Raw genomic sequence first — 27,800 nt, 5'->3', positions numbered from 1 at the left:
CGATTCAATCTCTACTACTGTAGAAGTATTTGCCTCTTTCTGGTTTTAGTCCATTTCATCCTTACGTACTATAGTGAAGCGACTTAATATGCGTAGTATAATAAAAAAATGGCGGAGTTAGCATCCCTGACAGAGTGAGCAATCTCGTTGCAATCGTCTATGGACGTTAAGGATGTAAACACAGTTTTCGACGGATGCACAAAAAAATAAGTGGCATTTAAGTTGTAAAGATAACACGAAATTTGGAATAATGGATCCTTTTACGCAGGTAAAAGATTTTTTTTTTAATACTTGATTTACCACTAGTGTATTAGGTACTATCACTTATAATATTTTTAAACAAAGAATAGATGGGTGGTATTCATATTCAGATCTTATCCGTTGCGCGCATTGTTAAAAGATACATTCCAAAATCAGCTAGATTCAGTGAAAGTACTGAAATTTCTATATGTTACGTGACAGATCTCATAGAAATTTTTAGTACTTCCAGTGATTTCAGATAATTTTCAAATTAACCTAACGGAGATATTATTCTGATATTATATTCAGAGAAGAATATGTCATGATGCGCGTCATGTAAGCGTCCTATTAGCATAATATATACATATCGATAAAATTGTCATTTTTTCTTAGACTTTTCGTATATACGTATATATGTATTACATATTCGTATCTATAATAATACTTAATCAAATTAATAAAAAACGTACAAAAATAATGAAGATATTTTTTTGTAATGATTTCAGTTATTTCAAACATGTACAAATATTTTTGATGAAAAATCTGCGATATTTGCTTCCTCTTTGATTTCAATAAATTATTTTATTAAAAATTAATCATTTTTCTTTATATTCACAAGTATTAATATTTCGTGTTACTGCACAATATGTATATTAGAATCTCACTGTTGTGACTTTTACGTCAACTGGGAAACGTTCTCTCTTTCTATAATTTACGAGTAGAGAAGTCAAATTTTAATATTCTTTTGTTTAACTAATATTAATTTTATTCACTAAGAAATATTCTTAATCGTCTACAGAGAATGCTTGAACGGGCTAAAGCCAGAAGGGAAAAACTTAACACACAATTATCTAATGCTGGTCATGATGTAAATAAAGAACGAAGTCCTTTAAAAGATGCAAATGCCTTGTTGGCAGAAGCTTCAGGTAATTGATTTAGGCTTTAGGAGCATATTTAATATACAGGATGTCCTGAATACCAAGGAAATAATTTTTACCACCTACTCCTGGCGTCATTTGAGATAAAAAATATTTCTGAATTTTAGCCTTCTGACACTATATACGCCCTTTTCTTCGTAGTGATGAAATTAGTTGAATTATTAAATTTAAAATTAGTGTACTCGGGATGGAAGAAAATTGAAATGGTCTCCTTGATAAAAGACAATATTTTGCTGAAGAGATAATAATGAAATATCCAACAATCGATTTTAATTTTATCTGTGCTTCTTACTGTTTCCTTCATTCGTTTCTAATGGAATGGAACCATTGATACTTTTAAATACAAAATGTACCTTGCTTAGTTTACCTTGCAGAAGAAACGATCGCGCAATTACATGCAGAGATGGTGGATATAACGGAGAGTATAGAGTAGCGACAATTTGAACGATTATACTATGAAGAGCACGATCGATTAAATATGTAGGGGATAAAATTGTGAACAATATTTAATAAATACTCCGTAATGTATGTGTAAAAGATTATTTTTTTTTAATATTGGATTTATAATTCGGTATTTATATTTTTTAATTCCTTTCACAAGTATTATTGAGAGAAGGGACCATTCCCTCAGATAATGTACGCTCTTAAAATTATTCCTCTTTATACAGAACATCTTGTACGATCTTTACAAACAAATCCTTATATGAAAATAGTTGGTGCTTGTGCATTTTAAATGCAGTAATATATTTTAATAAAAAGTACATCTAATATTTAAGTATGATTTGTTCATTCGTACAAATTTCTAAAATAAATATTAATCTGTGTTTAAAGGAAATTAGTGCAAAATGTTTATTAAAAGATAATTAAAAATTCTGATTTTAGTGGCTAAAAGTAGAATGCAGGCTAAATTATCAACAAAAAAAACAGATGAGGCGTTATCATATGATAAGTCACCAAAGAAAAAATCTAAAAATTATGCTGAAGAGAAGGTCGAGCAGGTGAATAAAGAAAATAGCGAGGCTAGGATTCAGAATGTAAAGTCAAAGTTGCAAAGATTAGGAAAACTATATTCTGGTAAGCTATACCAATGGATTCAAGTATAAAAAAGAAGTTGAGATATTGATGCAATTAATTTAAATATATATTTGTTAAAAAAAATAATAAAATACAATTCTTTTTAAAGATTAATTAGTAATAAGTAATTTGTTATCTTTTTCAGATGACTGTGATAGTGAATTAAGCTCTCCAGTACACAGAACAGAAGAAAATTTTACGGAATTAAAAGATGTAAAAAAGGGAGCAAGACTTAATAGGCTAGCAGCACTAGCTTCTACTATTAATAATTGGGAAGATGATTTATCTCATCCATCTCTGGTAATTATCTATCATTTCTTACACTTTTAAATACCTTTTTTTGAGTCTTTGCTGTATTCACTAATTTAATCGTGCTTTTAGATAAAAACAGCAGCAACTAAAGCAGAAAAAATTCAAGCAAAGTTTAACGAGCAAGTTAAAAATGTATCTGAAATGCAGCCCAGCACTAGTAGGCACAATTTTTCAGTCAATCGAGATTTGAAAAAAGATACAAATCAATTGCAGCCATTAAAATGGGACAAAAACGTTTTAGAAAATTTGGTAAATACTGTTAAAAAATTACCATATCAAATATTGTATATTTGTATTGTTTCAATAATATTGAAAATGTTATACAGGAAGCTCAAGGCTATACTCGCACACAAAGTAATTCTCGTCTAGTTTATAATTATCGAAGTTTAGAGGAAAACATAAAATATGGGCAAAACGTATCACTCCAAAAACACCCAACAATTACAGAAACACAGGAGCATCCAGTGGCTACAACTAGCTGCAAGACTATTCAATTTGAAAAGAAAAAAGCAAATCAAAATATTAGTAATAACAGTCCGATTAGAAATAGCCCAAACAAACTTCCGAATACTCCAGATAAACTAATGAAAGGAACAAACACTAACGCGAGTAATAGAGGATTATCATCAAAATTCGGAACACCAAAAAGTTCCCCTCATCACTCACCTGGCTCTGTGCTAAGTAAAGCATCAATGTTCGAAGCTATAGGCAATGAGGTGAAGACAAGAGACCCAGCACAGATGTCACTTTCTGAAAGGATGGCCCTTTTCGAAAAAAATAAAGGAGAGCCGCCCTTGTTGCCAAAAGCACCTCTCACAATGTCTATACCACCAAAGAAGCTTTATGAAAATAATAAGCCGTCTACCAGTAAAGGTAAACGCTATTTTAACTTTAATTTATTTTATTTTATTTATTCGTATAATTACGATTTAACGTAATTTCTTTACAGCTTTCAAATCTGCTAAAGCTGACACTAGTAACAAAGTTGGTACACAGCGTGTTATCTTTGAACAAGGTAGTACTGTACAAGAACTGGAAAATAATATTTTACGCAATGCTTATATCGAACGACAGCGAGAATTGGATATGTTACGTTCACGATTTAATCGAAATAGAGAGATGGCTCAAGCTGCTGCTGGTTCCTGCATTAGAACTAGCGAAAGTAGCGAAGGAGCAAAATCAAATTCGCCTAAAAGTTCTCTTGTTTGTCCAGTAAAGCCAACGCCTGCACCTGTAATTATAATTATTATTTTATATGATTTGCTATTCCATTTTAAACCATTAAAACTAATAGTTTGTATAATTTGCAGGATCATTCTATGCCTATACCACCACCACCGCCACTACCACCACCACCACCCCTCCCTTCTGAATTTCGAAGCAACAACTATTCAAGCAGCAATAAAATACAAAATAAAGGATCACCAGCTAAAAGACAAGGTAGCTTTTATCATTTTTAATGATTTTTAAAATGATCTTACTTTGCAACGTCACTCTTATCATATAATCGCATTTGATTTTAATTGCAGTGGCTGGAAGTTCGTCGAAAACTCAAAAAATTAAATTACTCCCCGATGTTAAGCGAATTCGCGTTTCACCCCCTAAACCTGGAAATTTATATCCCAACCTATCAGAAATTGATGTTAGTGACACAGATACAGATACAGAATTTACTGTTGATAGCACAGAACCAGAAACTGCTACACTCGACGAGAGAACTGAAACAGAGACAGAAGACGACTATTATATTCAGGTACCTTATATACTTTGAGAGAGCCTTACTATAATTGCAACCCTTATTAAAGATGAAATATATTTTTTTGCAAGAACGAAGACGACTATAGTGATAGCGCTGAGGAATTTGAAGAAATTAATTGGAACTTGGGAAAAGGCATAATGCGGGTAGTAAAGAAAGAGCCAATTTTAAATCAACAGGTACATAAAATGAACAGGTAGTCGTTGGTAGTGAAAGATATTCCTGATATGTATGACTATAAAACAAAAACAAATACTGTTTCTACTTGGATATATTTTCTTCTATCTCTTTAGGGAATCTCTTTCATATTATAGGGCTATATATGAATGAAGCTACAGCAGTTCAATACAAAACTAACTAATCTTACTAAACATCGTGATTTATTAATTTAGAAAACAATGGATCCCGTTTCGAATATTAATACGTCGGATATTTCGGTTCTTGATGAGATGGACGAATACTTAGACGAATGCCTTGCAGTTCAAGAAATAATCGTAAAAGATACCAGACAAGAAGGACCAACGCCACCAAAACTAAATAAAGCTGTAAAAAAATCATCCATCTCGTCTACGACTGTTAAATATACTCAAGGGTATGCTCTTTTTATTATATTTGACATTAACATGAGTGAAATATTTGCATTATATGATTCAACAGGTCACAGTACCGTTCACCAGTTAAAATAACATCCCCAAGAAAAACGAACGATAATATATACGTTGTTGAAGATAACAATTGTATGCCTTTGATGCATAGTGTAAGCTTTTATAGACGGCAACAATCGCAAGTAAGTATTATAATAATTTTGTACAGTTCTATGTATTAACAGTATGATAATTTTAAATATTTGCAATGTTTTCTTTTATTTTAATTTCAGATGCCTAAGACTCCCGAACGTCAGATATCGAAAGTCACAGACTACACAGACTCTACACCAGGATCCACTCGTGATAATGATGAAAAAGAAATGTTTAGAGTTCAAGAAAAAATTAAACGTTTAATGGATGAAATTTCTAAGCAACAAACAATCATTGGGCAAGCCAGTCAGGCCTTAAACTTATGTAATTCGACAATTGAGTTTAGTGGTTCAAGAGAACAAGTAGAAGGAGAGAGATTGCTGCTTGTTGCCAGTAATTATTTATGTTTAAATTTTTTTTTAATTTGAATTATATAAAATATTAATAATTATTTGTATTAAATATTAGCTCATAAGAGACAAGCAGCGTTAAATGAAGTTCAGCGATTAAGAGTAGAAGGGACGTTACAACCTGTGACACCTGGCTTTCCAGAACTTCAAGAAAAAGGATCTTTAACTCTTTCCGCAATTTCTTTACCGCTTAAAAGGGATAATATTCGATCTATGGATTCAGGTAAATCTAAAACTTGGAAATTGGGAGAAAAGGTTTATAATTGATACTATGTTTAACAATTTATTATTTGTATTTATTTAAAGATACACGACTTCATTATATTTGTTTGGTTCGACATTTGGATGAAGTGATAGCTACTCCTGTAGTGGAAGCTGGTGTAAGGGATTCATGCGTTCGGTTTCCCTCAACATTAAAGCTCCAAAATTTATACAGTAACTTTAAAATCACCATCGAAGTCTATAGTTTGCAAACTCAAGCAGAGATTTTACCACATGAAGTCAAGTATCATATACACAGAAACGGTCATCAGTCCAGTAGTCATAATAACAATAAGAAGGTACAGTATTAATGACAGATAATACTCATGGAATTTATAAGGCAACGATACTTAATTTTTTTAACCACACATTGTTTGCAGACGGGGCATAAAACACCGAAAAAGTATTTAAAACAAGAAAGTCGGGCAACAGGAGGCTCAACTATTCTGTCACCATCATTCACATTAGCTGGTTACACGATTTTTAGCTTAAAAGAAGTTCATCGACAGCAGTTTGCCTTGAATAAGGTAATATATTTTTTTTTAATTGTTGCTTCACATAGATTTTATTATATGAGACATGCCTTTATTTCATTTTCAGGTTACCCCGCAGTTCATGCTGGAAGGACGTTTGCAAATGCACGTATCCTGCGAACTATCAGTTTCGGTGGAGCATCGAGGTTTCCTCACCATTTTTGAGGATGTTGCAGGTTTTGGGGCATGGCATCGCAGATGGTGCTTGCTTAAAGGAGCTCAACTTTCTTATTGGAAGTATCCTGATGATGAGCAGAGAAAGACCCCCGTCGGCATGCTTGACTTACAAAGTAAGCATATGTAAATAAATTTTATTAATCTGTTGTTACATTTATTAACATATTATATTAATTCTAAATAATATATAGGTATTACTACAACCAATGTCAGTTTGGTATCACGAGATATTTGTGCGAGACAGAATACATTTATGCTCGAAACGGTAAGGCCTTCAAAACCTGATGACGTTGATAGTTTAATATTGGTTAGAAAAGGATCTCAAACTACAATAAGGTGAATATAAAATGTCCAAGTTTAGAATTATCTATAGATAACAACTCTTATAAAAATAATATTACAGTAATATAATTAATTAATTTCTTATAGATATCTATTATCTGCCGATACGAAAGAAGATAGACTGGAATGGTGTTCGAAGCTTAACAAAACGTTAAATTTAATACACGCTTGGGGAAATACTTCCTAATAGTACATGTGTTGCTCCAAACATTTTTAATACACACTTTTACTTTGTTAACGTAAATCGTTACGTTAACATAAGTATTAAATTTGTCAATCGATCTGCTACTAGTAACATAACATTTAAGAAACTCAATTCTGTCTTTGCTGGTACTTTAACCTCATCAATTACAAGTGGCCAGGAAGGCATATATAGTTTAGTGAATAGAACCTAATTTACCAATACGAGGCAGTGATTATCTCCTACGAAATATAGTCTACTATAGTTTATAGTGCTTGAAAAAAATTTTTAACTGCGTTTTGCAAAAATTTCAAGAGTGTAAAATCAACTAAATTATGCAACTAAAGATTACATCGATCACGAGTCGTTTGCATGTTTATTGAAGTGCTGTATTATCTTAAAAAACTTTACAGAATCAAAAAAATGTTTAATAGATTCGATGGGATTAGATTCTGAATGACAATATCAGCTTTTTGGCAAAGACTTTAAAATCATTTCAACATTATTTGATTATTATATTAATCTGTCAATCAAAAATGTCTTTTTGCTTCGTTTAATGCATTCAACATCCTATACGTATGATAGTGCATATGTTTTTATACTTTTTATATATGACTGAATGATTGTGCCAATGCCTATTTTTGTATATAAACATAAAGAATAGCAATCTACTTTTTATATAAACTTTATAATGTACAAATCAATACTTAAAAATATATGAATATAAACAGATGCAGAGTGTCTTATTATATTTCTTATATATATATCTAACTGTGGTTTGACATTGTCTTTATATCATAATTAAATTTTCAGATATTCAAGTGAAACAATTAAAATAAGGTATCATATCAATCAATAACAGTTTTTACTTTTTATTATCCAGTCATTTCATAATAGTCGATATATATTTCATCAATTGTTAAAATAATGAAATTGAAATAAAAGAAAGAAACTGTTATGCAATCAACTATATGTATATCCTGTAAAAGTAAAAATATAATATTATTAGTAATTTAATTTGTTTTTCTACTTTTATAGGGTAATAAAAATAGGACCACTTTGGTAACTTTTTGTATTAATTTATTAAACTCATTTGTTTTTAAAAAATTCGTTTGTACACACATAAAGTATGAATGCAAATTATCACTTTTTTTAAATTACAGTATTAACTGGTAGCTGTTTTGATTGATTCTGCTGACTAATTGCAGATGCATGTTTTTACTGTAGAAAGTAATTGAATAGTATGCGTAAAACCTGTTGATATTGTCAATCGAAGTAATAATTTTCTGAATTTTGCGTAAATCTGCTTCAGAGCGGGAATCATTGGCAAGTGAAAATGTGGATAATCCTTAGTTGAGTATCCAAAAGTGTCTGCAATGATCTTTTAACTAGGAAGGAATTTTGCTTATTACGATACAAGCGATATGGTAGGATGAAATCCATCTTTATCTGCTCTGTAGTCGACCCTAAAAGAAAAGAAAAATTATGTTGAAAAAAAATTAATCAATACTGAGAAAAGCACATTTAATAAAATATAAATAACACGTCAAGCAATATTTTACTATATTAAAACATCATCACCTATGATCATTACGCAAGCATAAAATATCCGAATCACAGATTCATTCCTTTGAAAACCTGTCATCGTAGTAATTGAATTAGAAAGAAATATGTTGTAACCTGTAAGTGTGTCCATCAGGTGAAATATAGGAAAAGCTTCCAGTGACTTCCATAGCTTCATCCTCGGTCCCTTCATTTTTTAATTCAGCAGTTTCTTCGCGCGTTTGTCCATCGCTTTGCTCATAGCTGAAGTGGTATCCACCCACACCGATATTATTTTGCTCTTCCTGCTTCACGATGGTTATTTCATTGGGATTACCCTGGGGAGCGGCGAGAGCCACGGCTGCGATTGCCACGAGTACGAAAACCTGAATTATTATCATAAAATTTCGTTATCTTTTCATTCAGTGATGTAAACAACCCCTAATCTTCGTTAGTTCATGATGGGACAGATGGACAAAAAGAAAAAAAAATAGTACATCAATTTGCACAGTATTGTAAAAGGAACAAAATGAGATATATCGAATGAATTATCGATTTATCGACACTAATCATTTTTAGGAACCATATATATATATATATATATATATATATATATTTACAATCCCTAATGGACTGCGTGGGAGACACATCCTTTATCAATGACGCAACGATGACACGTTCGGGCGCATCAGCATCACGCAGGAGCCACGTGAATCCGAACGCGGCACGCACAAATGTCACAAATCCTCTTCACTTTCACTGTTGCGCAAAAATTCGTATGCCCGGCGTCTCCGTGCTTTTCGGCAGAATTCTGACCCTACCACGTCTTCTTCTAGGTTTTGATCGTTAAAAACCGGCCTGACGCACAAGCGTCACTCGCAATAACGCGTTTTCTCGCGCGACGAGAACCTGGCCATTGACCTGAATATTTGCACAATTTGCAATAGCACGATGCATGATATTGATAATTTTTGTTTGAACACGCGTTGCGAAACGAGTGAATTTTGCTCGACACAAAGTACGTTCCAGGCACTATATACATGAGGAAAATTTGAATCTGCTGCTGTGTGGTATTATTGAGACGACGAGGTGGCTTTAACGCGTAACGAGGAGAACAAATTGATCCACCGATCGAAACCCACCGTCTTCATGGCTGAATCCTGCGAGTCCTTTTGGTCCTTGAGCGACGAGCGATACGTGATAGCAGGGATGCGAGGCTAATGCTCCTTTATATAGTCGGAAAATCGACTGCAATTCATCCCCACCCACGAAGAGATTTGCTCGCGGCGAGAGCCTCCCTCTCGGCGGTGCACAGGATGATGCATTCGCGATGCACCGATCGGTGCTCTGCTCGAAGCGGGCGGTATTTGCAGCCAACAGCACATCCCAACCGAGATAAGTGCGCGCCCGCTGCCCATTTGACTCACGACACTTTCCTTTTCTCCTCTATAATTGCCATGCTATATAGCTTCCATTTTATTCCTCTTGTCAATTATCTTTCAATATTTTCCCTCTTCTTTATACTGCTACCATTCTGCAAGATCTTTATTCTCCAAACTGTATGTGCAAGAGCAGAATAGTTGCTGGAAAACGAGAGAGGAATCAACTAATTAAATGCCATTCATCATTTTAACTGTAGGTATTTTTGTTCTTTTTAATGCGACAGATGTATCGTTAAGTATATATTGGTTATTTAAATTAAGCATTTATGACTACTTTGTTCTTTTATCTTTTAATAATAATGATGATTTTCCACTTGAAATTCCTCGTCATAATTATATGTGTATAGCTACTGTGGACAGCAGTACTCATCCAAGCTAATTTCATGTTGCATGCGAGGTAGTCTTCGAGTAAATACGAGTTAAGTATAATAGTTTCTTATATATATATATGGCTTTTCTTGCGTGTTAAAAATTCTCCCTTGCGCATAATAGACTTTACAGAGAGGATTGGGAGTTTGTCTAGCAGAAATTCTGGCATTGAAAAATATGCAAGAGGAGTATCATCGGTTATGCCCCAGCATCAGTTTTGCGAAAGAGGAATGTGAAAGCCGAAAGTGAGTAGTGAACTAGGATCCCTACCCTTCCGTTTCGTCAAAGAGCTCGAGGCGATTCAGCGTCCTTGATGGTTATTGTGACATTTGGTTTTCTCGACGAATCGACCGAACGAAGAGCCGCGGTCGAGGAAAGTTGATGATGTAACTATAGCGGTGTGACCTTGCCATTTGAGAAGATGCGTCGCGTCGTCTCCTACAGGTCTCCACACCAACGCCAAACCTGGCTACTTACCGATTTTATTTCTTTCATCTCGACTTCAGATCCTTCGCTAACTTGATTATCTTGCTGCATCGAATTTTCCATCAGGGTTGAACTTTATAAATTACAATTTACATTAATTAAGTGGACCAACCGCTTAGGACGTACCGATCATAATGATGGGTAGTCGCAGCAAGCTTTCTATAATCCATCTTGAAATGTAAACTTGATTTTTGATGCGTTTCATCATTGGGTAAACTATATATAGGACAGTGGATTACCCTGTGCTTTGAAAAATTGCGTTAGCTGCGCTGCAGATTTAACCCGTTGCAGCATTTATGTTGCGAGGGTGCATCGTGCTGGAAGGACGTCTGATGAAAGATCAATGGAGCACAATGAGCACAGTGGGACTGGGAAGTGAAAACAGCTCTGTATAGTAGTTGTTACTAAATGTCAACGCTGCACATGGTATAACAGTGGCCTGGTGCACAGCAGGTGACGAATTCGATTTTCACAATTCATGGCTTGACACAATGATTTATAGAAAAATGATCGCATCGATATAATACGATTGCCTGAAAATGTTGGTAATTAAGGAAGTCTGGAAAATATTGCTTCGATCCATAAATTTTATCAGAGCACTTACACCGATTGTTATTAATTACGTACAGTAAGATGTTTTAATTGGCATTTAAAGCTTAAGATTTTAGTCTAAGGGCCCATTCGTGTGATTTTACAGGTCTTGCAAAATCTTTCTCATTATCGTTGACATGAAATTTTCTGTGGGACCTGCAAAAACACACTGTGTGTGTGGATCTAAAATTACAGTAAATTATATTAAAACAATAGAATATATTTCCTTGTAACCCGAAAAAAGAATAAATTTTGCATTTGTCGTGAGTTGTATGTGTGTGTGCATGTAGATAGAGTCTCCTGTTAAGCCTATAATCATCACTGCTATGTAACATACAGTGTAACCGAAGCATTGAGGATTTTTATTTAAATTGAATTTGCAAATACCTACAATTTAGATATATTTATTATACTTTTACATAGTCATTAGAAAAAATTTGTTGCCTTTCGCAATGAAAGGTTGCATTTACTAGAGGGAATATTAATTGATATATAAGAAAGTGAAAAACTTGTGGTGATAACGTTGGATGAGAAATCGCGACGCTGGCAGTAAATCTAAACAGCATATATGTATATATTATTTCGATCCTCCTACTAATACAAACATTACATCTTTTTCTTCGTCTTGCTCTTCTTGCTGTCGTTCTTGTGGCAACGATCGCGCAAGCAACCTTCTGCCGCGAGCAATTAAAGGTCGTCGCTGCTGCTGCTACATCTATGCGAGCCAGATATATACCTCAGAGTAGATACTGTCGTAATTTCACGAGTCACGATCGGTCAAGACGACTTTAGCTAGATTAGCTATCCAAATGCCGCGTGCCGGATCCAAATTGCATTTCCGCCTAATCGACCACGCAATATAGAATCCAATCACTGGGGAGTGTCATTTTAAAAAAATTTATTTCGCGTTTTGGGTAAATTCAATTTTTTAATACCGATCGACTCTAATCTCTGCGATAAGTTTATTTTTTATGCTGCAAAGAAATTAACACTTGTAATAAACTATGAATTAAAAAGAGTTTTCGATGAAAGTCACATTTTTCCCTACTTAAATTTTTTTTAATATTCTGTATAAAAAAATGTTACTTTGAAATAAGTCTGTTTCAAGAGAAACTACTCAGTTGTAATTTAATTCTTGTTAGAGTTTACCGAGTATAATAGGAGGAAGCGCAGCACGGTGTCGCTGTTATCCTTGAACCTGGCCCGATTCTTTTGTTCCACGTTGCAAAGCAATAATAGTGGCGCTAAACGTCCTTTGTAGGATTAAACGCGCGAGTCCTTGCTCCCGGCCAGCCGCACGGTTGTAGATCAGTTCGCCCGTCGTGGTATTCTTATATGTGGACCTTTCAACTAATAATTAGATCGTTCACGGTATCCTGTAACGTAAAAGCGAAAGGTTGAGATGAACAATGTTCCTTCACTTTATACTCTCACTTAAAGCCTGCTACTTAAAACACCCCAGAGCTAAATTCAGGAAGAAGTGCATACATCTATTCGTAAGTAGAAAAAATATCAAATTTTTGCACAGCACTACTTAAAAATATCTTACTATTTTCATTCACAAAAGACTATTACAACGACTGATTTCTGTTACATTCATAGTTCAATATAAATTTCTACTTTCTTTTTCTATAATTAATTATATATATACGCAGTGTCTTAAAATTTGTTCGTTACATTTCAATCGAGCTTGTGCAAATATTGGTAAACAGTTGAATAAATTATTAAATTTGGTAAAGCTTGAAATTTACTAGAATTTGCTAAATCTTGCAATTTTTACCAAATATAAAGTTTAGCAGTATATAGTCGTATAAAAGTGGTCCTCTCTGTACATAGAAAGGTTGGAAAATGAATGGAGCTTATAAGAGGGGGAGGAGGAAGCGATCCGTGAACGCTTGGATATTCTCGAAGGATTTTTTCCCCTAAGTGAGATGGCATTTCTGAAGCGACCCCCATCGCCGCCGGGCGGCTATACCGACCGATTGCCACACGATCCTCCGCGTCGCGAGGATTCTTATCCACGGAAAGTTCTCGCGCGCGTCACCTGCCTGCATGGGAATCGATGCTTTTTCCCTCTGGCCCGTTCACAAGTCCGACGAGACGTCCGAGATCCTTTCAATTGAATGATCCACGTCAAGATCTTCCATGAGGGAAGGAAGAGAAATCTGATAGGCACACACCAACACAAAGAACACGTTACATACAGCATTAGAAACTGATTAGTATGACTTTTACAAGATATATAGTATATACACATAACTAATCTTTTATATTATTAAAACTGAAAATAATTATGATTTATCGTTTTGTTTTCGCCAATATTTTTTTCGTTCAGGGCTCAATATTAGCAAGTCGTCCTTGGCTAAGAACTTCGATGGCTGGCATTTTCTTGCAATAATCCTCTTATCGAGTAACATCGTTGCTTTTAATGCAGCTATATACTCATCCAATGAATCACGAGATGGTTCTCTCGTTAAGGTGCAATCGTGTGCTTTATACTGATTTGCACGTATCCTTAGAGCAAGAATGCAGTTGGTTCGATAATGCTACCAAAGCTTTAATACTGCGTACACATTAGCCTCAACGCTCGTTGTATATACTTAGGATATTGGTTCGTGTTCCATAAAAGGATGACATTCTCAGTGCTTTTTAATGCTCGTTTTCGATCATTTTTTACCTTTAGCAAAACCTGAACTGCTCAGAGATATTCTGCTTGAACTATTATACTTTCACACCTCTGCTATAGGAGATAAAATATAAGTATACTATATTCCCCTGAATTGCAATGGAGTACCTTGGGGAAATAAATCAATCGTTAGTGGTATCATTATGTGAGTACACACACACACACACAGATGTTGTTAAATTGAAAGGGCATAATCATAGACTCCCTTTCCTATTTCTTATCAGATACACAGAAACCAGAACTACTGCCAGGCAATTCTCTCATTAAAGTTTCTGGAAACACAATGCCAATCTATTAGTAGAGTCATTCAGGATAAGAGTATGCTGTGAGAAGTTACAGTTGAGCGCCATACACGAATCAATTTCAAGCAGTCTATACAGTGGCAGATCTCCGGTTGGGGAGAGGGGATTTAAATGTATTTATATACACCAATGGTATTTTATTAGTCATCGAGTACCTTTATTGGAACCTCGTGATATATTTTATACCCATCCTCTATTATTTTTGTGAAATCTTATGTAAACACTGAAACTCTCTAAAGATTCGGCTCGTTCTTTCGTTTCACGAGCAAGTTTACTGTAATTAACCTTCAGCTATGGCACTGAGTTTGAGTAATAATTTATTATTATTAAAGAGGATTCTGTATTTATAAACGTGTACTCTTTGTTATAATACCATGAGGCTAGTGTATACAATCCGAAAAATTGTAAGAATATCCTTCAAAAAATAATGTCGTAGTTTTGGATAAGTATACGTATCAAGTAATAAAAATATATTAAATTTTATTGTAAGCAAATCATCAAATAATTCTGATATCATCATTAGTCCAGCTGTTTTAAAACAACAAGGTAAATATGCGTACTCTTGACCCAAATGACTCTATAGATAAACTGGATAATTTTTCTCACGAGATTTGACTTTTATCTCTTCGCTACTCCCACTTTCATTTTATTTCGATTATTAATATATCTTTAGTAGACTCGATTAATCCTGAACATATCATTTAATGATGGCAATGGTCCATTAGCTTGTCTGTCGCTCAGTTTTCGACGATGAGGTATTAGAAAGTGATCAGTAAAAATGTAAAATCCATAAATTTCACTTGTAATATTTTTTTTCTATATATATAATTATATCGTCAATCTTTTTATGTAATTTGTATATAATAGTAATAAATATTACAGAAACAGAGAGAGAGAGAAAGAGAGAGGTAGGGAGAAAATTCGTGTAATTTATCGATTAATTTACAAACAACGATCATTTATAAATTTCACCACAAGTCCTCTTTCTTCAAAATTTCCTTTACAAACTGACAGACGAGAAGCGAGATTTTGTTTAATAATTCATGATATGTCAGACAAAATTCAGTCTCACACATGATAAAATTCCTAAGATTCTTTTGTACTAATAAACTACAACTCATGTATTTCGATCTGCACAATTTTTACAATTGAAATTATTGGATCTCGTATCGTTATAGTCAGTGTGTCTGCAGCAGATTTTCGTTATACGCGCATAGGCGCAGTAAACACACGTGGCAGGCAGGTAGGTAGGCAGTATATATCTGTTTTCATTGAGTGTGGTGGCATTTAGGAGTCTCGTGTCGTCGTGCTCGGCTGATATTACGCAAGAAGCGTCTTTAGCCAACGACCTCGCGCGGTCCAACAGGACTCTTGCAAAATTCCTTATACTATATAAAATCGTGAGCCAGTTCCTTGTTGATGAAAATTGAAAAGCAATACTCCTATATATACCACCCCTTCTTCTCATTTCTCTTTTTTTTCCTCCCTCCCATACCGCAACAGGCTCGACCGTGAATCCTTCACCCACACTTGTATAAGAACAATGCAAAGCAGTTGACGTTTTTTACATTTTTCATAAGACATTTAAGAAAGGTAAAAGTTTTATTTAACGAATTTACACGAGGTTGATATCTCCTTTCATTGTTTCTATCCTAATGATTGGACAAGCGTTGCAAATGCAACTTGCACACGTCGACGTAATATTATACCATATATCGAAAAAAATCGATTGCTTCGTGATAAACTAATAATAATGGAGTACAATGAATTAATTTGCCGTAGGATTTCGTCAGTCTTTAAAAGTTTTTCCAACACATGGATATATCTCATACATGGTATCTACATGCAGTTTCAATTCAATCTCAAAGCTAATTGATTTCTTGAATGGCCTATCGAGGAATTCACCGAGGAAGACGAGCCTCTGTCATTTCTTAACGCTGGGTTATACGTTTCAGCAGGTATTAAGGTATCCTGCCCCGAAGGACTTACATAATAGATCGGGTCGAGTCGTTTTATATCTGTCGCGGTGACCCATGGATCAACGGGCTGCATTATATCCCGTAATTTCTCTCAATAAAGCCCAGAAAAGCTCAAAGATTTCGTAACATTTATTCAATCGATTTACGCGAGATACTTTCACTCTGGCCTCTTCCCATACCGAAACATCAATTGGTGCTACCGTTTCACGCGCTTTTCTTCTCTTATATATTCTAATTTTAGAGAAACGATCTAATGTATGTTTTGAAACCCCTATGTATAGATTTATCCAATTGGTTAAAATAAATCTTGCATATTCAGTATCTCTGAAAGTTCCTTGATGCCAAACTTGTCATATTGCAAACGCTGTGTATGCTACGTGAAAATCTTAATGTCAATTTACTCAAAACATCGAGAATGTTGGTTAATACAATCTTCCACCGATTTCTTCAATTGTTAGATGCAGCAACGTTGCAAGCATGATTATAGTAGTTAATAATTATTTCAATCAAGGAGACGTATGCCATTGGATCGCGATCGTGATTTGTCATGCTGGATGCAGAATTTTTTGTTGAAAATATCCTTTACATAATAGAATACACCAGCGCTTATGCTAAGCAGCTCTATCCTAATCCAAAGCCTCCTGTCTCGCTGCATATATAATCGATTATACAATATATTATTGTCACGCCTATAACGATGAATCCTGATGCAAAAACCAAGAACCACAACCCAAGCTGCAACGCACGCATGCATCGATTATACTAGGCAGGTTATTCAAGATTCGCGTTATCTAATCAGTTTACCTTGTTATATCACAAGTGCCCTCTTCATCAATTAATCCATTATACGTTAATTAAGGTAAGATTAACACACATTCGATACCTCATTACTATTTCACAGCACTGATTTCTCAAATATGTAATTAATCATGGCTTGTCAAGGATTGATCGATAATGAATGAAACCACGATAGGTTTTAAAAGATTTTTGCGCACAATAAGTCTTTTCAATGTAGCAGAACTCGATTAGTTTGAATACATTCAATCCAGAATATTTTATTGTTTTATTGATTTTAATATATTAAAGGTTTTGACATTTTTTTTGTAGTTATTTCAATAGATAAATGTTGGCTTATTTTTAAGGTGCATGCTTCAAGGCATTCTAAGTAGCGGATACGGTATGAGTAACAAAGCAGGATGAGAAATTGGAGAGATCGAGCACTCCTATTTCTTACTCTTACCACTAAAACAATGTTGTAAGCTCGGCTAAATTGTTGTAAATAATTCAAAATAAATATGCAATTGTAAAAGATTTAATCACACTTTTTTAACTTTACATTTTATAAGCAGAAGAAACAACAATTAAATCACTGACCAAGCAATTCATATTATTCAGACATATCGAAAATAAATTTGGTTAGTAAAAATATTTTATAGCATATTTTTTAATAGTTTTCAGAATCTAGAAGTTAATTACATTGATTTGACCTTGGGAAGCTTGTTGAAGGATACACGAACATCGCCTTGAGATTTGTAAACCGAGTCCCCTACTTTAGATTGCATATTCTTGTAACTCATTAATTTATTTCTTGACTCAATCGTTCACTAGATATTTTAATTTGAACTTTTAAATATATTAGATAAGCGACTATACATTAATATGTATAATAGCTATGCAGACTATTACAATCAAACCTACATTTGTAAATAATTAAAAAATTGGGAATCTCTTAAAAAAAAACTCAAGTTTTTCTTCATGTAACCTTCAAGATTTTTTTCAAGGTCGCTAAATATTGTATAAATTTATAGAATTAGCCATGGTTATAATCTTCCACCTACTCAGTGCATGAACGTATTAACTCGCTTATCACTGTACCTATAAGAAATATCATTTGTTTCATAGACACTTTTTGAAGCCCATTTTTATTTGCATTCTAAGAGGTCTTAAAAAAAATTTGGTATGTGTGTAGTTTTGGAGATCAGTGAGTTTTACATATATTCTTTGCTGCGTCTTTTGTGGTACATCCTGTATATGGGAATGTGATATTTAGCTCGTGGTGCAATTTCATGGGATACGATTCGTAATTAGAGGGGACAACCCCTAACGGAGAGCCTGCGAATCTGCGTTTGGCCCGATGTCATCGATCCTCATGAGTCTTCGTCCTCGCGCGAGAGCACCTCGATCATTAGCATTATATAGCTATAGGCTTGCATAACTATCGTGCACTTTCTTCAAAGCGTGACGCGTGTCTGTCTCACCCACCTATTTATCCACTTTAATCTTATTCAAAAATTGTAATGCAAAGTGACAAGCCCGACGACTACTCAAAAAAATTTGGCACTAGATTTAATTGTAGGATGAGGCATATAATTAATATAACGCATGTAATGATTCCTACACATGCGTTAGTCAAGATAAAAAAAGGTAACGTGAAAATTTTAATTCGTCGAGCAATGCATGTACATCTCACTGTGTTTCATAAATAAAAATTATGCTGATTGAATAATGAGATGGGGAGCAAAGAATAGCGGGCATCACATTTTTTACTGGGACTTTTGTAGGGAATCCCAGACACAAACCGGTATATAAATATATATAGTATAGGTAAACGAAGCGGATGGATTTGGCGTTGCTGCAATAATTCTCACTGAGTAAAAGGTTAATGAATGATCCGCTGCTGCAATGGCCTGGAAAATGTTCTGATGCACACACAGATTGTGTTTTGTGTATTTCAGCGTCAATACTTTCGCCGCTCCAAGCAAATCGTTGATACCGCCACGGGCTCTTGTCAAATTCAAAATGTTTTATTTTTTTAGCACACTAGTCAGTTTATATCTTCAAGATAAACGTTTTTAAGTAATTAATAAAAACATAAAAATTCTTGTAGCATTGATAGATACTTATGGCCCATCAATGTTCTTTTTTTACCAATATATTTTGTCCAAGAATTCTGTAAAAATAAAAGATGTAAAGAAATATATTCTCTTCGAGGAAAGCACGTACAAACGTTTTGATGACAGTTATCAATCAGCCATTCTTTTATGGCGAATGTTTGCATTTCTCTGTTGGAAGGGGGAACATGCAAGTTTTGCAATGTGTGAATTACTAACGATTCGCATATCATTGTCAGTTTATCGTATTTTTAAATAATTCATATTTTACGGTCGAATTACTCAACACGAAAGCACCCTCGATCTGAATATCGAAGCTTAATAAAATTACTTATGGTTCTTTGGAACGTTAAAAGAATGCATACATATACAAAAGATATATACAGTTGCGCATGGAATTTTTAATTTTATTGTTACAACAGAATTTTGATGCTGAAAAATTGTTAAACTTAGTATAAAAAGCCGATTTAAAATGGTTATGAGATTTGAGATTATATGGTTGAGAGAGTTAATTTGTCTCTTGCATGTAATAAAACATTTGATGTTCGCTGTAAGAGGTCGCTATTGCGTATTTTCACACTTTCATAAAAGAAGCTGTGCAAATGGTAAAAAGTCCAAATGCGTTTCTAAAGTTGTCTAACCACAGCGAAGAAGCCACGCATCAAGTTTCATGATTGCAGTTTTCGCATGTTTGACCCTAATTCGACGAAGCAACCCATTAAAGTTAATAATAAATACAACAATTATTTTCCAATACATCAATTTTATGCAAAACTTATAACGCTGTCTAATTAAATAAAAATCAGCCATTTGCTAATTCGCGCCAATAATAACACTACGGAACGTTATAAAACATTAATCACCTCTCCCCTATTTTTTATTGCGCGCGGGAAGAGAGAATCTTCTCGCCGCCGATTTGACATTTATCATAATCCAACAACGGGTTCTACGCAAAAATTCTTCACCGAGATGTTCCGTGGAAATGTAATATTATAGCATGTGCATGTTGCGAGAGAAAGAGAATGTATATAAAATTTTCAAAACCATTAAAACTTTAATTCCTTCTTACCGCATTAAATAAGTCATTGAGAAAGGAAACTTTTTTATTGAGATCGATCTCTTTTCTTCGAAATTTTATAAAAAAAAAAATACTAAACGTCATTAGTGGAGCTGCTAAATTTACTATTGGTCGACACATCGGCTAGTCCAATTATATATTGTAATTATAATTTTTACTGGCAATTCACCTTTGCTTATAGCTTAATTTTACTACTACATAGACACGAAGCTTCAATGAGTTACCCGACAACCCCGCGATACCGATCGCATATGGTCAATGCAAAAATATGAGGATTCAGTTGTTTTTTCCTTTGTACCGTAGAATCCCGTGGAGCAGACACCTGACCAATGTCATTTCGTTTCGACACGCGCGGTCCAAGAATTTCGTTTCGGCCAGGATACTCGTGGTGGGATCGATATCGAAATCTCGTAACGGACTATAAAAACTGCGTGCGGATATTCTTCGAAAACAGTGTATTCTATCCTGAGCGCAGAAGCAGCGGATCAGCTTGTCTTGCATTTCAAAACGAAAGGAAACTCTAAAAATCTGAAATGATGAAACTGGTGCGTGGTTTGGTAAAATAATTTTGTCACTTTGTGCCTCGGTGCAGCCGCGAAATTTTATTCTCCTTATCGAGGAACGGTGCCATACTGCAGGATTATAAAATTTAATTTACATGGATAAATTATGTGCAAATCGTGGAAAAATTTGCACGTATCGTAATATGTTAATATATCTGTAAGCTGGAATCTATTAATCGAATCGTTATTTATTGTATACTTGGAGACTTCGAGCACTCCCATGATAATTGCGACGTTGATCTCTTAATTTGAAATTTTCTTACAAAAATATAAATATATGTATATTTTCTTTAATTTTATTATTTATTGCATGCATATATAGATCGTAGCTTTGGCAGCTGTTTTGGCCGTGGCTTGTGCCGCCCCACAAGTGCTGCAGGTACCACTGGCCCACACCTCACCGATCCGAGTGCAGGAACAACCTGTCGTTCTTGTTAAGGAGACCCCCTCTGACAACATCGGTGTTGATGGATACAACTTTGGCTATGAACTTTCCAACGGTGAGACCAGACAGGAATCAGCCCAATTGAAAAATGCTGGAACTGAACAGGAAGCCCTCGTCGTCACCGGAAGCTTCAGCTTTGTTGATCAAAACACTGGCGTTAGGTACAGCGTACGCTATACCGCTGATGAGAACGGATTCCATCCAGAAGGAGACCACATACCCGCTTAAATGTTTCATGACTTAGTGCAAATATATATAATTAGTATAGTATATATAGTGCAAATTATTTGTTTATATGTCTCCTTCATTCTATTCCTCTTAATGTCTATAAAACCTATATCCTTTAGATCTACTGTGAGTAGTTCAGAACCCACATCTCCTCTTCTGTCAGTCTTATCCGGGCGCTAATGCCATAATAAAGCTTTACCCATTTTCGACTCAAAACGGCAGAAATTTTATCATCTTCTGTTTTGTATTAATGAAAATGATGGAAAACATAGACGGATACGAAGTGTACTCTCTCAGAATCTGTCGCTATTTTTTATCTATCTTAACATATTTTATTAATATGACCGGTTAAATTTGAAAAACGTAAAAATTTCCATATTATATTTTAATCAAATGTAATTTTAGTTTGAAAAACGCGGTTTGTTTTGTATACACCAAAATTTAGAAAAACGCGCGCAGGCGGCATATAAATATTTACTTTAAAGTCTACAAGGCTTAATAAAATATTCAATATGGCGTACCCAATATGGCGACGGTTTTGTAAGAAAATAGTAATTTTTCACTTTTCTCTAATATTTATTTCAATTATTTCAAGGTAGATACTTATAAATATTGTTGGAAAATCGGTATTCCTGTTATATTAAAGTGTTACTTTTAATTAAAAGGCCTTGAGCTAAGTCAAATTTATTATTATTTTTAAATTTTAACTGACTTTGGCAGTTATTGTATATTTTATCAAAGAAAATGATTTTCACTAGTTTAAATTTTACATATTTTTGGATACGCTAATTACTAATCTGAACTGAAAATGGTAAAATTGTCCTTGGTTGCTGCAAGCATAGGAACACAACACGAAAAAAACACACGCACTTGTCACTGACCACATTCATTAGGATTTTAATTATTAGATGAATTCTCTCTCACGAACAGACGAACATCAAAACTTTTATTTTAGCCATACACTGCACACGAATTTTATATAGAAATTTCACAAATATATAGAGAGAGAGAGAGAGAGAGAAATTAGGTATTAATTTTACTACACACACTGCATGCACTCTAATATTACACTGAATTTTTACGAAAAAACGTTTTTAAATTTCACTAAACACTACACTCCACTATTCAATCGAGTTTTTACAAATAAAAAAGCTTTTAAAATTCACTGAACACTGCGCTTCACGATATTATAGCGCTTTTCGAAGGATTATCGAATTATTATTGAGGAAAAAGTCGAATTTTGGTGAGATTATTGAAGAACTGTCGCAACGTCCGATTCGAAAATAAAAATAAACATGGCGGAGGGACATCCGGAGCGGGGGAGAGAACGCGCTCGGTCAAATGCGAAAACGGAACTTCTTGACTCCACTGCTGCACACTTCACGTTGATATTTTATCGAATTTTTACAGATCATGCAAGAGCTTTTAACTACACTGTACACATGGCACTGCAGTATGATGTAAAAATCTTGGAGAATGGTACGCTTCCGGTACCGCTAGACGCTTCACTTGGACATTTTATCGTGTTTTGAGCGATTTTCTTAATTAAACCTGAAGAAAAATGCGAATTCCGACGAGATAATGGAGGAAGAGCGGGGCAATTGCACTGGCGCGCGATGAAAGCGAGAAAAACCAAAAATTCCGGTCGCCGACGGTTGAGAATTTCAAAAAAGGAAACGTCGCGGCCGCCATGTTGGAGGAAAAAGATGGCGTCGGAGTGGGGAGAGGGTAGAGCCTGCTCGCACAAATCCGAAAACTGGTATTTTCCCCGCTCTTCCTCCATAATCTCACCAAAATTCGACTTTTTCCTCAATAATAATTCGATAATCCTTCGAAAAGCGCTATAATATCGTGAAGCGTAGTGTTCAGTGAATTTTAAAAGCTTTTTTATTTGTAAAAACTCGATTGAATAGTGGAGTGTGGTGTTTAGTGAAATTTAAAAACGTTTTTTCGTAAAAACTCGGTGTAATATTAGAGTGCATGCAGTGTGTGTAGTAAAATTAATACCTAATTTCTCTCTCTCTCTCTCTCTCTGTATTTGTAAAATTTCTATATAAAAGTCGTGTTCAGTTTATGGCTAAAATAAAAGTTTTGATGTTCGTCTGTTCGTGAGAGAGAATTCATCTAATAATTAATATCCTAATGAATGTGGTCAGTGACAAGTCCGTGTGTTTTCTTCGTGTTGTGTTCTTGTGCTTGCAACAGTGAAGGGCAAACATCTCAAAGATTCCCATACTATTTGAGATAATTTTAATAAAACTTTTTAACGATCATACTTTTAATAACAGTTAAATTTAATAAATTTATATAATATTTAATAAAGGTAGGTTTAGTACAAAATTTGGACACACTTATCTACAAAATAATTCAAACTTATCCAATTGTTATGGCACTAAATTGATTTAAAAAGTAAAAACGCAAAAATTTATTAATACTGATATTAAAGTTATTTAAATTAAAATAGCTCTCGAAATTTAAAATCACGTGGCAAAAAAAACTGTTTGCTTCCTAGTTAACTGTTTGTAAACATTCCGAAAAAAGAATAACACTTGATCGGAGAGTATTGTATTATCATCTGAAAATATAGATGAGACATCAATAAAAACACTTAGATTAAATAACTACAAATAGAAAGACAGGATGAGGGATCGATTACGTTGCAATTATTAATTATTGTTCCGTCTTTATTTAGTTGATCGCTGTCTGTACTTCCATTTTGAAAATAGAGACAATGGATAAGATTATTAGCAGTATGTAGTAAACATTTTAAGCGTCTTTCACAGAAATGAATTAAAATGCAAATGAGTCTCATCTTAACCACATTATATCGTTAATGTTATTGATTTAATTCTATGGCAAAAAAACAAAGAGAAACAGCCGAGAGTAACAACAAACCACTCTTTGAGTATATCTTATTTGCTTTTCATGATTTTCTTGTAAACTTCGACGTGTTAAGCGCAATAGCACAGCATCGTAAATTATATTACTACATCCTCACGCGTTTTACTATATATATAGGAGATCCTTGTATCTCCGGACGAGCTAATGTTATTTAACAATACCATCAAATATCAATCGAACACAACTCATCATCAAAAGAGCATAAACATTTATTTCTCATTATTGGTTGTTGGCTATTTTACTTTTAAGTGTCTTTTTTTTATAACAATGTTAGCACATGAAATGTAAATTTTTATTATGGTAAATATATTTGTGGCTGATTTCCACTTGCTGTCCATTACACATCAGGCTTATATACGCACCTTTGCATACTTGTTAATTTGTCTTCATTGGAATAAATCTTTTAATTAACATAACAAATTTTAAGTTTTCTACTATATAGTTTCAACAAAGAGGTTGCAATGCATATAAATAAATACTTAAATCAGTAAAAAAAGAGACTGGCAGAGGTACAAGTGTCTCCTCCTCTATTGGAAAAATCAAATTCAGAATCGGGCATCTCGTAATTAATTTAAATTTTCTATTTGCCTCAATAATTATATCAAAGCGTACAGGTAATAGCTCGCTAATCTTATAAATATTACCGGAAAGAGCTTAATGGAATTCAAGTTAGTAAAACCTATATGGGCATTGATCTTTTATAGAAATGAATAAATGAATTTAATTAAGTTAATTATCAAGGCGAACTTCTCGGAAACCTGGTGTAAAAATTTCCTAATAAATATAAAATTTAAATTCAGAGCGTTATCATGTTCTTTTTTCACATAGTATAATAATAGTTCGTATACTGTAATTGAGCCAAAATTACTACCTTTTTTTATAATCCTTCTTAATAAATCATTTCGAATTTTACACGTACGCTCTGTAATTTATATGTATATAGTCGCGGTTTAAAAATAGGATAATTTCTTGAATGCTGCAAAAATTAGCATAATTAAAATTGGGGTGGGGCGGAGTTTCGGCATATCAGTTGGCAGTAGGCTGCAAATTTGGCAGTAGGAGGATTGGTATAAAATAACCCACGAGGAATCTTTGTCGACATATCAGTTCTTCTCTCGAACAAGAGCGAACCAGTGATTACTCTCAAATCCTAAAAATGAAGATGGTACTGATCTATCTTATCGTGTTTGCTACGTAGAAAAAATCTAAAAATCCCTTTAATACTAAATTTATACATGGTATTTTTTTTCAGATCTGCTTAGTTCTTGCAGCCCTCGTGGCCGTTGCTGCAGCAGTCCCTGCAACAGTTGAAAAGGAACATGTGGTCCTTCTGAAGGAAGCTCCTTCGGACAACATCGGTCTCGATGGATACCACTACGGTTATGAGCTATCCAACGGCGAGAGCAAACAGGAAACTGCGCAATTGAAGACTGTTGGAAAAGAACAGGCCATTGTTGTTTCTGGAAGCTACAGTTTCGTTGACCCAGCAACCAATGTCAAATACACCGTCGAATACACCGCTGATGAAACTGGATTCCACCCGAAAGGAGCTCACTTACCCGTTGCCTAAATTATTATTCAGACCAGCCTGCACCCAAATCCAATAAACTAATTTATAGTTATATTTCGAGTATTTTTTATTAACCCAAACCCAAGGATGTGTTTCTATAAAAAATATTAATCTTGACATTTTAGACATAGCGATAGAATACTTCAAATCTCCCAAGTAATATACTTATGCTGCACTTAAATGGTGGTATAAGTTAATTATTGTTTCTAGAAACTATACAGGGTCAATGACCTTGTAACCAGAGTCAAGTACAAAATCGAATTTACCACTGTTAAAATTGAATATGACATGAAAAGAATTTAATTATTCTGGATGCGCAACTTATTCTTAAAATTTGTCACATCAGAATCAAATATAAATATTTATAGTTGTATTTAAAAATATTTTTTTACTTAAAAACTGATGAAATATTTATATAAATAAAAAAGACATTGTTATATTTTTAATTGAACCGAATACCGTGCTAGGAATAAAAATTACAATAGGTGTATACAAGGTGTCCTGATAAAGTTGAATATCTCTTAAAGTTCCTGAGATATACACATCTTGCATCTTTATTCCAGAACGTTTTATGTGACATAGGTTATAATAAGTTGCATTATTTCCTAGCGAAATTCACTGATGTAGATAATTCAATTAACACCCAAAAAACATGCATTGATAAATAGACGAGACTTTCTCAGATTCTGACATAATTTTATCCTCAACAGTATACGTACAAAGATCAACTTAACTGCGGCATAGAATTTTCTTCGACATCTATTCATCGCGATTAGCAAGATGAAAGCGATGATACGCGTGATAATGGAATTCGAAATCGAATGATAATATCCAGCATGGAAGCCTCAAAGTCCGCTTCTGCCGATGATCCTGATGATCGCGACGATAGAATTATATTGAAATCTGTCTGTAAAAGGTGCACGTGGTGAAGTGTCGAGTTTGCCATTCGTGCTGTTATTCAGCTGTGACGTCACTTCCCTTTGAATAAATCTTTGTACAGATTATACCAATGTATAATATATTATATACTAGATCGATCGTTTAGCGGGTGTCGAGATGAAAGTGGAGATACGTGCAGGAAAGAGAGTGTGAGTGGGGCGTATATAGCATGGGGTCATCGATTATACATTTCACCGATTACTTCAGCGAAATGGCGACAAAATGACGCAGCGTTATCGCACGATCAGGATAATCACGCGTAAGAGTGTACGGAGATTTCGTAGAAAGCGTAAAAGCTCCGTGCAATCTGACAAACTTTGTAATTTTAGATTAGACTGCACAGGAATAATTTGATAGTTATAAGAGTACGAAATTTTTGCAAAAACTTTCAATACAAATTTGTAACGAGAATCGAGAGTTACGATTGTCTTTGGAATCTTAGAGAATTTTTTAGTGTGCATGGAGCTTGTTGACAATTTTGAGGTTCTTGAATCGTTCGTTTTAGGTGGAGCATGAAGTCCTTCAAATTCCAACTTATCAGGGATAAACTTCTTACAAATTCTTTAATGTTGAATTTTAAAATGGTTAGGTTCTCGAGCATTTTAAGTTATATTTGATTAGGAATATCACTTATTGCTCAATCTATACGTAAAATCCAGCATGGCATTAGCAATGACTCCTTGATTAATATTATAATATTATTGAGTAAATTCTCACACTTCCCTTAGTCGTATCGATTAGTACCTGTTTATATATTTATACATTTGTTTTTTCGAAGCATTTTTTTGTTTGCGCAAGATTTCTAATATCCACGTAAATAGGAATGA

The 27,800-nt window shown here is 34.2% G+C and overlaps 4 protein-coding genes across 5 annotated transcripts; 3 read left to right on the top strand and 1 right to left on the bottom strand.

The window, feature by feature from the left end:
• The first annotated feature begins 157 nt into the window (after positions 1-157).
• On the top strand, positions 158-7,612 carry LOC136778698 (anillin-like). Its single transcript, XM_066735797.1, has 19 exons — positions 158-268; positions 1,040-1,166; positions 2,061-2,252; positions 2,398-2,552; positions 2,634-2,813; positions 2,891-3,437; positions 3,514-3,797; positions 3,875-4,004; positions 4,094-4,317; positions 4,392-4,499; positions 4,713-4,912; positions 4,978-5,107; positions 5,198-5,450; positions 5,526-5,690; positions 5,774-6,027; positions 6,109-6,255; positions 6,329-6,551; positions 6,630-6,774; positions 6,868-7,612. Exons 1-19 carry the CDS (start codon positions 251-253, stop codon positions 6,965-6,967), a joined length of 3,582 nt encoding a protein of 1,193 aa, XP_066591894.1. The 5' UTR covers positions 158-250; the 3' UTR covers positions 6,968-7,612.
• A 413-nt stretch (positions 7,613-8,025) lies between these two features.
• LOC136778369 (flexible cuticle protein 12-like) lies at positions 8,026-9,737 on the bottom strand. Of its 2 annotated transcripts, XM_066735156.1 has the most exons (3): positions 9,646-9,737; positions 8,642-8,889; positions 8,026-8,427 (listed from the first exon to the last, which is right to left on the bottom strand). In XM_066735156.1, the coding sequence occupies exons 1-3, from the start codon at positions 9,652-9,654 to the stop codon at positions 8,370-8,372; spliced, it is 315 nt and encodes a 104-aa protein (XP_066591253.1). In that variant the 5' UTR covers positions 9,655-9,737; the 3' UTR covers positions 8,026-8,369. The 2 variants fall into 2 exon arrangements, with proteins under 2 accessions (XP_066591253.1, XP_066591251.1); XM_066735154.1 differs by lacking the exon at positions 9,646-9,737 and having other exon boundaries at positions 8,642-8,904.
• Positions 9,738-20,741: 11,004 nt separating this feature from the next.
• Positions 20,742-21,569, top strand: LOC136778384 (flexible cuticle protein 12-like). Its single transcript, XM_066735177.1, has 2 exons — positions 20,742-20,872; positions 21,213-21,569. The coding sequence occupies exons 1-2, from the start codon at positions 20,861-20,863 to the stop codon at positions 21,561-21,563; spliced, it is 363 nt and encodes a 120-aa protein (XP_066591274.1). The 5' UTR covers positions 20,742-20,860; the 3' UTR covers positions 21,564-21,569.
• Positions 21,570-25,002: 3,433 nt separating this feature from the next.
• On the top strand, positions 25,003-26,184 carry LOC136778419 (flexible cuticle protein 12-like). The gene is made up of 2 exons (XM_066735236.1): positions 25,003-25,629; positions 25,717-26,184. Exons 1-2 carry the CDS (start codon positions 25,621-25,623, stop codon positions 26,032-26,034), a joined length of 327 nt encoding a protein of 108 aa, XP_066591333.1. The 5' UTR covers positions 25,003-25,620; the 3' UTR covers positions 26,035-26,184.
• Positions 26,185-27,800: the final 1,616 nt, after the last annotated feature.

Source organism: Prorops nasuta, unplaced genomic scaffold (assembly GCF_024137725.1).
Source record: "Prorops nasuta isolate Cenicafe-Biocafe unplaced genomic scaffold, Cenicafe_Pnas_1.2 PNAS00014, whole genome shotgun sequence".
Taxonomy (NCBI): domain Eukaryota; kingdom Metazoa; phylum Arthropoda; class Insecta; order Hymenoptera; family Bethylidae; genus Prorops; species Prorops nasuta.
The sequence above is the reverse complement of the archived record's forward strand: the minus strand, read 5'-3'. Positions and strand labels throughout refer to the sequence as shown.

Excerpts from the sequence above, each read along its gene's own strand:
- LOC136778698 (XM_066735797.1), top strand. Across the intron at positions 4,318-4,391 it reads AAGACGACTATTATATTCAG|AACGAAGACGACTATAGTGA; the intron begins GTACCTTATATA and ends TTTTTTTGCAAG. Across the intron at positions 6,775-6,867 it reads GGATCTCAAACTACAATAAG|ATATCTATTATCTGCCGATA; the intron begins GTGAATATAAAA and ends AATTTCTTATAG.
- LOC136778369 (XM_066735154.1), bottom strand. The coding sequence starts at position 8,904 with ATGATAATAATTCAGGTTTTCGTACTCGTGGCAATCGCAGCCGTGGCT. Across the intron at positions 8,428-8,641 it reads CCTGATGGACACACTTACAG|GGTCGACTACAGAGCAGATA; the intron begins GTTACAACATAT and ends CTTTTCTTTTAG.